Genomic DNA, 13,314 nt, shown 5'->3' with positions numbered 1-13,314 from the left:
CATTAAACTAAAACAGAGTCATTGAAAGTCAGTCACATTTAAATTGTCTTTGCCAGGGAACCAAAACAGTTCAATTTTATTTATATAGCATCAAATCGGACCCAACAGTCCAACAAGGTGGTTTATATTGTATGTCTACTTACCAACTCTCAGGACAAACTCGTTGTATGACTGATAATTGATTTCATCCAAAACATCAAACATTTCAATGGCGTAGTCTGCTATCGTGCTCAGATGGTCGTACACAGATTTCTTGTTCTACAGAGGGAAAGAGCACCAAGCAGTTAGTGTACATGTGAGAAAGGATCCTTCATATTCCCTTTAAAGACTAGGACAGAAGATAAACACATAAATAAAAAGGAAAATCCAAACCTTGGTCCCAATGGTGGGGACGAGTCCCACAGCTGCCATGTATGTGCTGCCAATGGTTTTGATTTTCTCTATGTCTTTGTAGCACTCCTTATCCATGAGCTGTGAAGCACACATTCAATAAACACCTGACACTACAAGGCAAAAACAATTCCAAATTTACAAAGTAAAGAAATAAAAAAATACTAAGACCTCGTCAAAGTCAGCAATGATCTCGTTCAGTAGCCTCAAGCATTCCACTCCCATGTTGTTGCCATCCAGCTCGATGTAGAAATCGTTGAAGTTCGGGATTGAGGCAAATAGGACGCCAACTTGTGCATAGGACTGATAGTACAGATCCTAAAGGAAAAGAAAAACAATACAGTAAAAAATATTCTTAGATGTGATCATTAGTCATTTCTGGTTTCAGCCTTTTTATCTACCTGTTTGTCTGTCTGCCTGCCTGCCTGTCTATTATCGTGGCTCACCATGTTTCTTGGGTTTGACATTAAGAAGTGTTGAGCCACGTGTGCAGGCAGCAGATTGAAGAGGATCCTCCTGTTGTCCAGCTTTACTTTCTCCATTCCATCTCTTTCCTCCTCCGCCTGGCAGGAAAAGTAGCACACAAAATATCCAGATATAGCTGTGAGAACCAAAGCTTGCTTCATATTTCCACCACATGGTGTCACTAAAATGACTTGTGAGCATCAGACTGCTGTAAGCGTCAGAGTATGATTAATAGACTTGGGTACATTACATGACTAATCCTGCTAGTTAAAGGGTTAAATGGCTTAAATTCAGCTTCAACACTTCTATCCCCCTATGCAAAACGCTCAGTGCCAAATGAAACCGAGCCAGAAGAAGCTTCTTACTCTTTTTTTGTTGCCAAGAACAGACATCTGGCAGCCTATAAATATACAACCTCATTTCCAAAAGAAGTTGGGTTGCGTTGTAAAAAGTAAAAAAAACAAACCAAATAATTTTTTAAAAATCCAATTGCAATGATTCAATAATCATTTTAACGGAAGTTTTTTTTGTTGTGTTTGATCAAACATGCACACAAACATTTGTTTGCTCATTTTAAATGTGATCCCTGCAACACCTTTAAACAAAAACTAGAAAAGGTTTTTCAGAGTTTACTTTGGAAGCATGGTTGCACATCCTCCAGAAATGTATATCCATAGCCTTTTTTCATATGCACAGAGATATCATTGCACACTTCCTGACCTGTACAGCCCATAGGAAGTCCAGACGTAGTTTGAGGTCAAGTTGCCTGGAGTGGAGGGCAAGGGCACTGACAAAGAGCAACAGAGACAGGATGGGCTCATAGCCCCGGATGTGGAAGGACCCCCCACTGCGGAAGAGACCAATTGCACAAGTCAGCACTGGACCAGACCACACAGAAAACTACACAGGAGGGTTGAATGGACCCCCCACAGCGTCGGGAGTGATCACAAGTAGAGTTACTTCACAAAAGTATGAAAGCAAGGGCTTTTTTAGAAGGACATGGAAACAAAGCAAGCAAAAAAAACAAAACAAAACAACTTTATTGTGCTTATAACGTATTCTGAAATCATGGAATATTACTATTAACTTGTGCATGATTAAATCTAAAAGTTTTTTTTTTTTTTCAAAACTAATCCTTACCTTGACCTGAACAAATTCAGAATAATCATTTTTTTCAGTTGCACATTTGGGATCTGAGCTCTAATAAAATTGGCATGGTCCCTCAGTACTGGGTTGAAATAGCTAACGTGGTCCCATCATGCAGCCCACATTGTCCTTTTAGGCTTCTGATTTGGAACTAATAAGCATGTGTGCTGCTTCAAAGGGTGGAAAATGAAAGAGTGTGTGGGCTGAAGACAAGCAACAACTCCTCCACACACATACATCTCAGCACATGTACTGTAAATGCTCTTCCAACTCTTGCCTATCTGTTTATTACACAGCCAGGCATTACCTCTGATACCCGACTGACGCACATAATGCATGATGCATAACAACTGTGCGAGATCTCTCACTTCATTGTTGTCATATAACTTCAGGGAAAGTCAGGAATGTGTCTGAGCTTTCTGAATACGTCGTGGCGTGAACCTCTCACCCTGCAGTCTTACGAAAGCCGCTGAGCTCCAACACGGTGAGATACAGCACCCCCAGAAGAAGCATTAGCGCCATCTTTGGCATCCAGGAGACGCGCAAGAAAAGCGCCAGGGTAAGTGTGCCCACCACACATGAGAGAAAGGCGTAGCGGGCGCCGTCACAAGGAAGTTCTGCCATGGTGTGGTTGGCGCCGCTATCCACATCAATGATGATGATGGAACTGTTTGTATTGGCACTACCCCACAGCCAGGGCATGCAGCCCACCTGTCAAAAGCAAACACAGCGATGCAAAGTGAGAAATATTTCTGGAGAAAGGCTTAATGCTCATCTACATTCACGGTCTGCCTTGTCTGCACATTTCATTAAAGAAAAAACAAAACACATGAGTTGAACAGCACTGTACAGCTGGATAGTGTAAGCTGTTTAAATACATAGCATGACCATAATTCAAACTTTGAATGCTTTCAGATTTATGTTATACATGACATATGTAAACACAGCAAAAATGTGATAATTAAATTATGATAACGCCACAATTTTAGCTTTATTAATTTCACAGTCAACTGCACATCATCTAAAGCAACACCTCTAAAATAATAATTAAACATATTTTTAAAATAAGCCCACTGGCACCGTTAAATCAGAGGGAACAGCAGCAGCTCAAAACACGGTGAGATTTTTCTTACTAGCTGGCTGGCCAGTCAGGTGGGTAGTTTGTGGCAGATGACACTTTTTTACTGTTGCATTTACACTTACCACACAGGCCTGGGCCACAGCGTAGATTAAGAGCACTATGAGAATACAGAGAGCAGTGCGAATCTGAATGGTCAGGCACCCTGGAAAACACTGACAGAAAAAAATATAGAGACTATTATATAAATACTGCCTAGAATACCTTGAATGCATTTAGACAACACCAATATAATCTGTCAGAGTGTTAATAACTATAAGTACAGCTTGAGGAAGAACAAATGTTATGATGGACAAGAATTTTTTGGGTTTGAGGAAAGAAAAAGAGAAAAAAGACAAGCATGTGAGAAGCTACAAAGCTTAAAAAAGCTTCTAAACTGGTCAAATTCTAGAAGAGCGATTTTAATTTAAATACAACACAGGGGCATAGATGTAACCTCAAAGCTAGTGGTTATTAAATTGTTCTTACATGGTTTCACAAAATACATTTATAATTTGTCTTTGGTCAGCAAAAACCTATACAGGAGAACATTTCCCTTGCCAGGTTTTCTAAACTGCAGATAACAGAAGGTAGATGCATCTGTGGTGTAGGTTAATGCTCTAATAAATGAAAAAAAAAGACCTTCACTTCAATAGGATAAGGAAAGCATCTGTAGTTACCTGTATTCTAGTGATATGGAGGTACATGATACAAGCTACAAGGAAACAGATGCAGAAGACGAGAAGAACTAGCACCACTGTGCCCCTGAGAAAGAAAAAAGGAGAGAGGGGAATGATGGGGTTAGTAAGACAGACTTCGGTATGTTAAAGAGGCAGCTGGAGAGATAAAATAATGGGAAGGGAAAAAAAAAAAAAAAGAAAGACAAAGAAGGGACCCACAGAAGCATTTTTGGTACATACTGTGGTATGATGAGAAGATAGACAAGGCCAAACAAAGCAGCTAGGATCAGGGAGAGGACCACTGCGCTGGTGAAGTACTCATCAGGCACCTGGTGGTACTGCACAATGGCAAAACCCAAAAAGAGCGAGTAACCAAACAATAAAATGTGGAATTGTAACATGATTGAGCAACATCTCAGTGCAGTTTCTCAAATCCCTCACCCTGTGCTCACGCTCAGAGCATTTATACATGAGCGTGAGGAAGTTGAGGTCTGCCGTGTCAGACTCGGTCTGACGGGCTTCAATCAGCCGACCGATGTAGCGGTTGACCCGTGTTCTGGGGCTGCTCTGGATCACATTAGCCTGGTTAGCGTTGGAGCGGTTCCTCATTTTCTGTGGAGCCGTTCGCATGGCCCTCCGCTGGTGGAAAACAAAATGAAAAGAAATCTCCACTCACTTTACAATGCAGAGCTTAAACAACAATAGTTTGGTGAATACAGCACCCTGTATTCTCTGCAATGCCTGAGTATTATCATATTAGGAACAAGGGTGAATAAGAGTCAACAATAAACACAGGCAGCTGATTATACTTTCAAATTAGGACATTGCCTTCACACTTAACTTCATTACTGAAAGCACCCTGCTGTTTCCTCGGCAGCCAAAGTGAGCAGCTTAGCAAACACCTTGGGTATGTGTGTGTGTACGTGTAGGTGTGTTTGTTCATGTAAGTTAGCATGCTATCTGAACACAGCACAGTAGGTGATCAGAGCATGATCAAGGATCACCGGTGTTCACGAGCTCGTGACATGACATGGATGTGCTCAGCTCACGGATGTCACTGATTTCTTCTGCTTCGTTTCCTGTGCCACTGTCTCCTTTCTTTGTCTCTTCTCTAAGTGTATCCACTTGCTTACTTCTTATTTTCAACTTCAGTTTTTTTGTAATACCATCTTCTTACCTCACCTTGCTCTTACTCACTCATCGTATGTATATTCATTCTTTATTTTTTCATATTTATTTCCTTATTTTCTTACCTGCTTCCATATATTCACTTCTGTTTATATCCCCTTCACCAGTCCAGTCTTTATATCTGGCCCATTTTCACTCCCCCCATTTCTTTTTGCATTCCCCACTCTCTTGTTTTGGTTTATTTATAAGGCAGAAACACAGTGGCCTGCAGATCCTGACGTCTCCTTATGTTCTATATTGTGCTCAGTGCAGCACGGGACACATCATGTAACCGTGTCTGCTGCACCAGCTATCCTATTCATTCATCTCTCGTCCCTCATATTGCTTGCATTCGTGTCTTGAATGCATACATCTTTTCACTGAGCACTAGTGTGTGTGGCCTGAATTTGAATTTACCATTCAGTGGAAGGTTTACTACAACTAAACCGCCCATGACAAAGGCCATAAGCTTTTACTGTTTTGTGTATTATGCTAATCTGCTTGTTGTCTCTGATGGGAGGATGCTGTGATTACCGTTAATGGGGAGACATATAATCATGCAGTGTGAGGTAAAGATTATTTGAACATCTTAAAAAGGCCAACATCTTAAAAACTGAAACTTCCATAAATTTCTAGGAAAAAAGCCACTTGTAAAATATGTTACACACAAACCAACATTATTGTACCTTTAAGTTTATATATAAATTCTACACACCTTACTAACAGGAAAATATGTACAACAGACACACAAACACACACACACACGGACCCAGGAAACTCCTTGTTTAAGCAGTAGGTGCAAAAATTTACAGACATATAAGGTTAAATAACACAACACTTCTTCTAACAGTTAGCCATATTAACCCTCTCAAGGCAGGCGTTGCAGAGTTGCAACAGTTAAAAGCTAACAACCTGATTACCCCACATACATATTTTATGAGTGTTTTTTACTCAGAAGTACCACTGCAGGTATTCTTTTGTGCATTAGCAACAAAAACTTAATTTGAGCCTGAAAGGGTTAACAGGCTCATTGACATTTCTGCCAAGACCAACATACTGACTGGATAGGGACCTTTAAAAAAGGACGCTCCATTACCCCTTTTCCTATGACACAGAACACACAAGCCTAATTTTTTCACCAGGTTTTCACTCAGTGTTGCGTCTATTCGGAAATCACAGTAAGAACAAACACAGAAACGTCAACACAGACACTGAGAGTTTATACCTTATCACCGTCCTCGCAGTTCATGACATTGGAGAAGGGAATCTCAGCCTTGAACATCTTCCTGCAGTGCATAAGCTGCACTAGTAAGTAGCACACAGTTTTGAACTTCATCTTTTTGGCGGGCTTTATATCCGAAAGAATCAATCCTGGGAATATCTGCCACCAGATAAGAAATGGGAACAAGTATTTAGTCATGATATCCCATACAGTAATATATATTATGTAAGGGTCTATAATTCATGCACAGGCACTATGGACTTGACACATGCATCCAGTCATTATTATCATGCTCATGCTCAACAATGCAGTTAAAATAAGGTACATCAGTCCTTTGGTGACTCTGATGCCCTCGTTTCTCTTTCAGTAAACTGTTGAAGAACGTGTGTTTAAGCACCATTTGAAACAACAAAAATATGTCATCATCAACACATAAAGCTGAAAATAGAGACAAATGGCAAATTGAGGGGAAAATGCAACATAGCATTTCTTAGTAAGGCCATTTGTCCACCAGCTTCAGATCACTGGAAATCTACTGGAAACACAGAAATTCATTCTTCCAAAAGCTATTGGAAGGTGATGACAGTGACAAGCCTTTTCTGACAAATCAGTCCAAAATTGCTGATAAATATTCAACAAGGTTGAGAGCTGGTGGTGCCAATTATTTTCATACTCATCAAACCACTCAGTGACACCCAATGGATGGGGGCACTCTAATTGTGGGAGAGATCGCGCTTATTTAGATACAAAATGATTTAATATATATTATAAGTGATTGCTAAAAACTATTTGAACCTTCCTTGTAAGGGCACAAGAATAACCAAACCATGCCAGCAAAATGCCCCCAGCAACATTATGAGCATTATGAAACTACTTCAAACCTTAATTGTTGGGGTCAAGGGTTGAGCTTTTCCTTTAATCTGTAACCCCACCGTATGTCTCTAAGTGAGAATATCAGCCTATCCAACAATACAGTCTGTGCCTATCTTATTTTGAGCCGTGTCTTTGATGAAGTTAAACCATCAGCTAGAGGATTAGCCAAGTCTCTCACATTTCAAAGAAAAATACACGCAACGGGGATACAACAGGTTCATATAAGGCACCATGTAACCTATGTGCAAGCGTGGGCTTGCATAACATAAAACCTGCTGCAAGAAATATTGTTAGGCAGGTAGAAGGGAGGAGAGGAGAGGAGAGGAGAGGAGAGAGGAGAAGGAAGGCTTTATAGAGTTATACAGTAACAAGACTGAAATTCCCTCTCCAGCTGCTTGGGGCACATCTGTTGGAAATGTGCATGCTTATGTGGATGCACTGACACACACATATCTCTTTAAGTTTGTCGGACTGTGCAAATTTAAGATGATAGATGCCACGGGCTGTTTTTTTTCTTCTTCTTTCTCTCTGTAGCCCCAGTCCAATCCATTACAGGCTGAACGTGAGATCAGCTCAACAACAAATGGGTGAGAGCTCTGTAGTCAAACTGCACTACATTTCTACAGTCTTTGAAGCATGTTTTCTAGTAGATCCTTCTACTGAAGTGACTGGCCAGGATAAACCTGCTTTGTCAACCTGTCCTGTTCTGATTTACCAGTTAGGTCAATTAATATGGATTACCTATGGAAGCTAATATGTACAGTAAACTGTCTCAGTACGAAAAGGTTCATCCAAGGCAATGGTTTAAACAAATAGAAAACTATTGCTGTGATTTCATTCATTTTTACTGAAGATATAAATACAGTATATTACTAAACACAGAAGTGCAACTGGGTACCTTCCGTCGGTGAGATGGCACTATAAAGAAGGTTTCGATTTCATGTTTTTGAAGGAAGGCGCTCCTTTCATGGCCGTTTCCAGGCTCCACCTCATAGTCTCCGTTTAGGCACTCGAGTGTAGATCTGGTAATGTGAACTTTCCTGTGGTACAGATAAGGGAAGCAGAGCAAATATTAAAACAAGTCTTATAAGCAGAAGAGTCAAGAGCTAAAGGATGTGTTCACAATAACTTGTGAAATTCTGCTTTGGTGGGTCTTAATAAGATTCTTTGGGTAATTTGTTTGTAATGATACACACAATTGCATTGCCTGAAGTTTGTGGATGAATTGAATCTGCTTCTGTGCTTCTCTTTATTTCTTTGTCCAGTGGGGAAAATTCAACCATAAGGGTCTTCCCTGCAGTTGGCCTTGTTTCCTGATTTAGCTTAAATCACCGACTAATGCTTTAAAAACACAGGGAACAAGACTGATTCTAGAGCAAAAAATATTAACACCTTATTTGTTAGAAATCACTTAATGTGTCAAGATGTTTTTTCCAGGGTACCATAACAGAGCGGAGACAAATAGTCTGAAGCTGTTCAGGCTTGTATGCTTTTAAAATGCTGAGTACTGACCCAGGTAGTCCTCCAGCTTCCATCACATTGGCCAGAGTCACATCATTTGACCACACATCATACTGCCATTTCCTAAGACCCAGCACTCCACACAACACTCGACCGGTATGCAAGCCCACGCGCATGTTTAGGTTGACTTCTGTGGCCTCTGCTACTGACCTGTACAGACAAAAAACATGGAGAGTCTCAGTGAGGTAATATGGCAGGGCAATATCTATATATTTTTATCTATATCCAGAGTTTGGTCAGATTACTTTAAAAAATAATTAATAACCTAATCCACTGGATTTAAAACAATGTGTATTTTAATCTGAATACTTTTAAATGATATCTGGACCATTTCAATATCAAACACTTCCATAATTTTTAACTGTCATCTTTTAAATTGGCAAATAATGTGACTACATTTTTCCCAACTGTCCAACTCTGTCTAAATTGAATAGTTTGCCTATAATTTGGCAGAGCATTAAAAACAGCACAAAAAACACAGTGTTACAATAACAATGTATTACATGTATGTATGACTGTATATGAACACATATAGTAATTAAATAAGAAGTTTACATCAACTAATTTGCCAACTCTTTCATGGTTTGAAATGTACACCCGGCGCTGATTTCATTCATTCAGCAAACGATCTCATTAACATTAAGATCACAAATAATTGAGGTTGAATGCAGGTGATACACACATCCAAAATTAAGAATCTGTTTCCACAAATGTCCTTTATAAATAGATATAACAATCTGTCACGATGTCTTCAAGGACCAGAAGCTGTTCAGAAATGCTCTGCTCTGCTCTAACATACCAAAATAGACTGAGAACAAAAAGACTGAAAAGCTGGGCATTTTTATTTAATCAGTGTTGGTGGAGAAATCTGATCTTAATCTTAATTAACAGACTTACAGTCAAATCATGAAAAGCAGCTGATGTAATCTTCTGGAGCTTCTCCGTCTCTAACTTTCTTGTGCATCTTTTTTCACTTCCAAACTATACAAAGAAAACAGCGACTTTCTAATTAAATAAAAAAAAAGAAAAAGAAAAACATAGCCTATTACTTCCCCCCTAAAGCTCCCCCCCCCCCTCCCGACTTTGAACACTGCTGTTTTTTTGAAGACTTTTGCGTCAGAGTTTGGAAGGGGTAAATGTGTTCTCGGGTCACACATGAAAACCACAGGCATAAGAGACTCACGTTATGGTGTCAATCATATCGAGACCCATTTCTACACAGCAGTGGGCGTGGTCGGTCTTGGGTTGTGTCAGTCCAGACACACAGTAGTAACAATCTCCCAGGATCTTAATCCTGCGACAGTGGTTCTCCTGTCAGTCACAGAGACAATTTAAGGAGAATTTTTAAGAAAAGAAATCACCCTTACTTACACAATCAAACTGATGCTACAGCAGTTTTAAACGTATACAAAAAAATAGTAATTAGTCATGCTGAAAAAATACACATTAAAAAGCAACTTTCCTCCAGTTTAATCAAAGTCACACGAGAGGCATCTAAGAGCAGGGATGCTTTGATTGAAACATCCTGTCATTCAAATATAATTTTTCCCTTACACTGATTAATGTGATCCATACCCAGCAGTTAAATTTCTAAGTGTAGCTTCAGGCTGCTCGGTTTCCAAGAATGATTAGGTTCATGATGCAGGTGGTTTCAGACTTGCAGACTTGCAATGGTAACATCGTTAATATAAGATTTGAGTACATTTAAATTATGTCAAAATACACTATCACTCAGTATGTGATCACATTACAGTTATAAAAGCTCTGCCTTTTTTTTAATATCACATTATTTAAACAATTCATTACAGAAACTCCTTGTTAACTCAGGCCTGCAATGCCTCTAACTTGTTCTTAAGTGTCTTTGACCATTTCAAAGGTGCACTGCATGGTGAGAAGGTCAAAAAACAACTAAATAGTGAAGTTGAGGCTTTAAAACAGAACTTCCCAAGACAAAAGTTGATGTTTTGGTGGCTCTATATCTTTTTTGAGATGCTTAGCAGCTTTTAGTTTTCTCCCCTCTATTTTAACCTCTGTGCTATTGAGAGAAACTGCCTGATGCTCATTCAGTATCGACACCACCTATGGTCCTGCAACTTAAATTAGAGAGCTTGTCACGAAAGTGACATGGTCGTGCTAATCATACATTAAAACATAAAAGCTGATTGTGAAGACGGGATGAGACTGACTGTGCGGTGTATACGAGACAGTTCTGTGGCCAAACAAATCAAGACTGCGACAGAAAGATATTTGCGCTTCTTTATCGGTATCTCATTAAAAATGTTAAAAATATGGACTCGTACTAAAAATGGCTCCCACAATGCTGTGATATATTAAAGGATCAGTTTCATTTTAGGGAATAAGGTGAGTCACTCTCTACTCACTCTCACTCTTTAGACACAATGAGCAGTGGCATGAAAAAAACAGCTTACAAATATAACCCATTATTACAGGATATGAGCAACAGGCATTCATTTTACCAGGGAGACCAGGTTACCGTGGGTGCCTTCTCATAACCCTTCATTGTTTCCATGGAGGTAATGGGATTGCTGGCCATGCATGTGAAGAGCACAAAGACTCATAATTATGCACATCGGTGGGCACATGACAAGACGGGTGCTCTATTTTTAACATGGGAGCCATGTGAAATTCAGCAAGATAGCCAGGGCTCGTTAGCAGCTGCTCTTTGTCTTGTGCAAGTTTACCTGCTGTGGTCATGCTTTTTAAGTACTCAGTGGCATGGCGGCTGTTTGTACAAAATATATTCTTAGACACAAACCTACAAAAGACCGAGTGTTATGCAGCAGCAGTGTGCTGAGCGGCTCTTGGCAGTTTTGCTCTGTGAAAGACATTTTCTCTTAAATTAAAGCCCCATATATAGAACTAAAGATCAAAAGAATACCAACTAATTTGTATGAGGATTACAATTTTAAATAGCCTAGTTTAAATAGATACGAAAATAAAATGACATTATTGTGCTACATAACATGTATAGCTTTCTAAATTTGGTCTGTTTTTATCTGCCTTCCTGGTTTCTTTTTTTGCACTGCAATTAACCTTTGCTGCCTTGGTCGCTCTTGACACTTGATATAGTTGATTAAGAAAAGCATGAATTTACTACAGCAACTATGAAAGAAGCATGATCTAGCCTTTACTGGACTCTTGAAACTTTCAACAAAAAATTGTTTTTTTGAATCCTAGCATATTCCCTTCTACAGCGACTAATTCTATTCTTTTTAAATGATAAATATAGCATTATACTAGACACTCTCTGTTGTGCCGTCTCCTAACATCTGTACATATTTCCAAAACGTGAACCAAAAATATCAAAGTTGGATGAATCGCTCCAAGATTTGCTGCCACTGATTTTCAGTCCAGCTCTTGTATGAGCTGGGATTCCTTTTCTCCTTGTTTCCCTTCCTTAAGGATGACTGCAAACAGCCACGTTTCAATTGAGACCATTTCTGATTAGGACTCAGCAAACAGTAGCCCTCAACTTGTTCAGTTTCCCCAAATCTTTTTAGATTAGAAAGGCAATGACATTTATTTGACAATAAGTCAAATGCATGGAGCTCTCTTTTTAGGCAGTTCTAAATTTAAATCTGTAAACAAACAAAAGGAGAGGCTGCTAGTAACAGAGTGCCTAAAGATTTAAAGCTAGTTTGTGGCCATGCTGTCTTCTTTGTTTTGCCACAACACTGGTTCATTTATGTGTTAGCTTTTGTGTTTGTGTGTGAATGAAATGTGGCTTAAAAATAAAAATCATCTGAAAATGAGTAGCGAAAGCAGCCTTAGAAGCCTCCTTGGAAGGAAACTATTAGAAATAAGAAATTAGAGGTGACTCAAGACTTTTGCACAGCACTGTAAAGACTCCCACTAAGAACTTTTAAAAAAAAAAAAATATTGTAACAGAGCCACTGAGGTCTCTTCAGCCTAACTCTGGGCAAAGTGGAGCAATAACAGATGGGGCTATAGTGAGACACAGCTGAAGCTACAGGAAACAGGGGAAAGCCCCGGTGCTTACAGTGTCTCCTACTTTGTACTTTTCCTGTGCTAAGCTGCAGTGTGAGGGCTTAGGAGCTGATTCAGACCCAAGCAGGATTACCAGTGTCATATGACTGAAGCATTGTGGGCAATCTGGGTGGTCATCAGTGTAACTAGTTACAGAACATTAGGTAGATTTTGACACTTACTTCAATTTACAAAGAAAGAAAAGCAGTTTTAAGACAACCTTTTTTGCCATGTCTTAATGTGATTAGGATTTATACTGAGCACTGCAATCAGAACTATTGTGTGGTAGTATTAGCAGGAATGTAACTTAGCACACATTTCAGTCTACACAGACAAAGGGAAGGAGAGACACAAATACAGGGAAGCGGAACATTCAATAAATGATTATGAAGCAAAAAGATGAGCCAGCTCATCTTTTAATTTCCTACAAGTCCCTAAAGAGCAGTACACACAGTTCTTTGCCTCTGGTACGAAGACAAATATCACTGCTGTGTTGATGAGCTAAAGATTCCATTCCTGCAACTTTTGGGGGCTGAAAGGACATAAGACAAATGCCCCTCCCCACACGTGTTCCTGAATGTGCCCTGTGGTTGTTCATATTGGTAGTTGCAATGTTTTTGCAGCAGCTAATTAGAAGTAGTCAAACAGTTTTATGAATTTTACATAAGGCCATTACATATGTTCCTTTTTTTGGCTTATAAAGTTTTTCATGTCAACATTTCATC

General features: G+C 39.4%; 1 protein-coding gene across 2 annotated transcripts in view; it reads right to left on the bottom strand.

Moving 5' to 3' along the window:
• LOC146687662 (adenylate cyclase type 1-like) overlaps positions 1-13,314 on the bottom strand; it is a 38,347-nt gene that overhangs the window by 2,369 nt on the left and 22,664 nt on the right. The window contains exons 5-18 of one of the 2 annotated variants that reach the window (XM_085438343.1): positions 9,765-9,892; positions 8,573-8,731; positions 7,959-8,100; positions 6,191-6,346; positions 4,240-4,437; positions 4,039-4,136; positions 3,799-3,883; positions 3,205-3,294; positions 2,450-2,712; positions 1,576-1,702; positions 792-953; positions 562-708; positions 373-471; positions 144-258 (exon numbers count right to left, since the gene is read on the bottom strand). In XM_085438343.1, coding sequence (XP_085294469.1) covers positions 144-258; positions 373-471; positions 562-708; positions 792-953; positions 1,576-1,702; positions 2,450-2,712; positions 3,205-3,294; positions 3,799-3,883; positions 4,039-4,136; positions 4,240-4,437; positions 6,191-6,346; positions 7,959-8,100; positions 8,573-8,731; positions 9,765-9,892 — 1,969 coding nt within the window. The remainder of the gene's footprint in view (positions 1-143; positions 259-372; positions 472-561; positions 709-791; positions 954-1,575; positions 1,703-2,449; positions 2,713-3,204; positions 3,295-3,798; positions 3,884-4,038; positions 4,137-4,239; positions 4,438-6,190; positions 6,347-7,958; positions 8,101-8,572; positions 8,732-9,764; positions 9,893-13,314) is intronic. The other variant, XM_085438344.1, reaches the window with a different exon arrangement.

The sequence above is a fragment of the Copadichromis virginalis genome, linkage group LG18, assembly GCF_057382275.1.
Source record: "Copadichromis virginalis isolate Kocher_CV1m ecotype Utaka linkage group LG18, C_Virginalis_male_GT1.1, whole genome shotgun sequence".
In the NCBI taxonomy this organism is placed as follows: domain Eukaryota; kingdom Metazoa; phylum Chordata; class Actinopteri; order Cichliformes; family Cichlidae; genus Copadichromis; species Copadichromis virginalis.
This window is presented reverse-complemented; position numbering and strand designations above follow the sequence as displayed.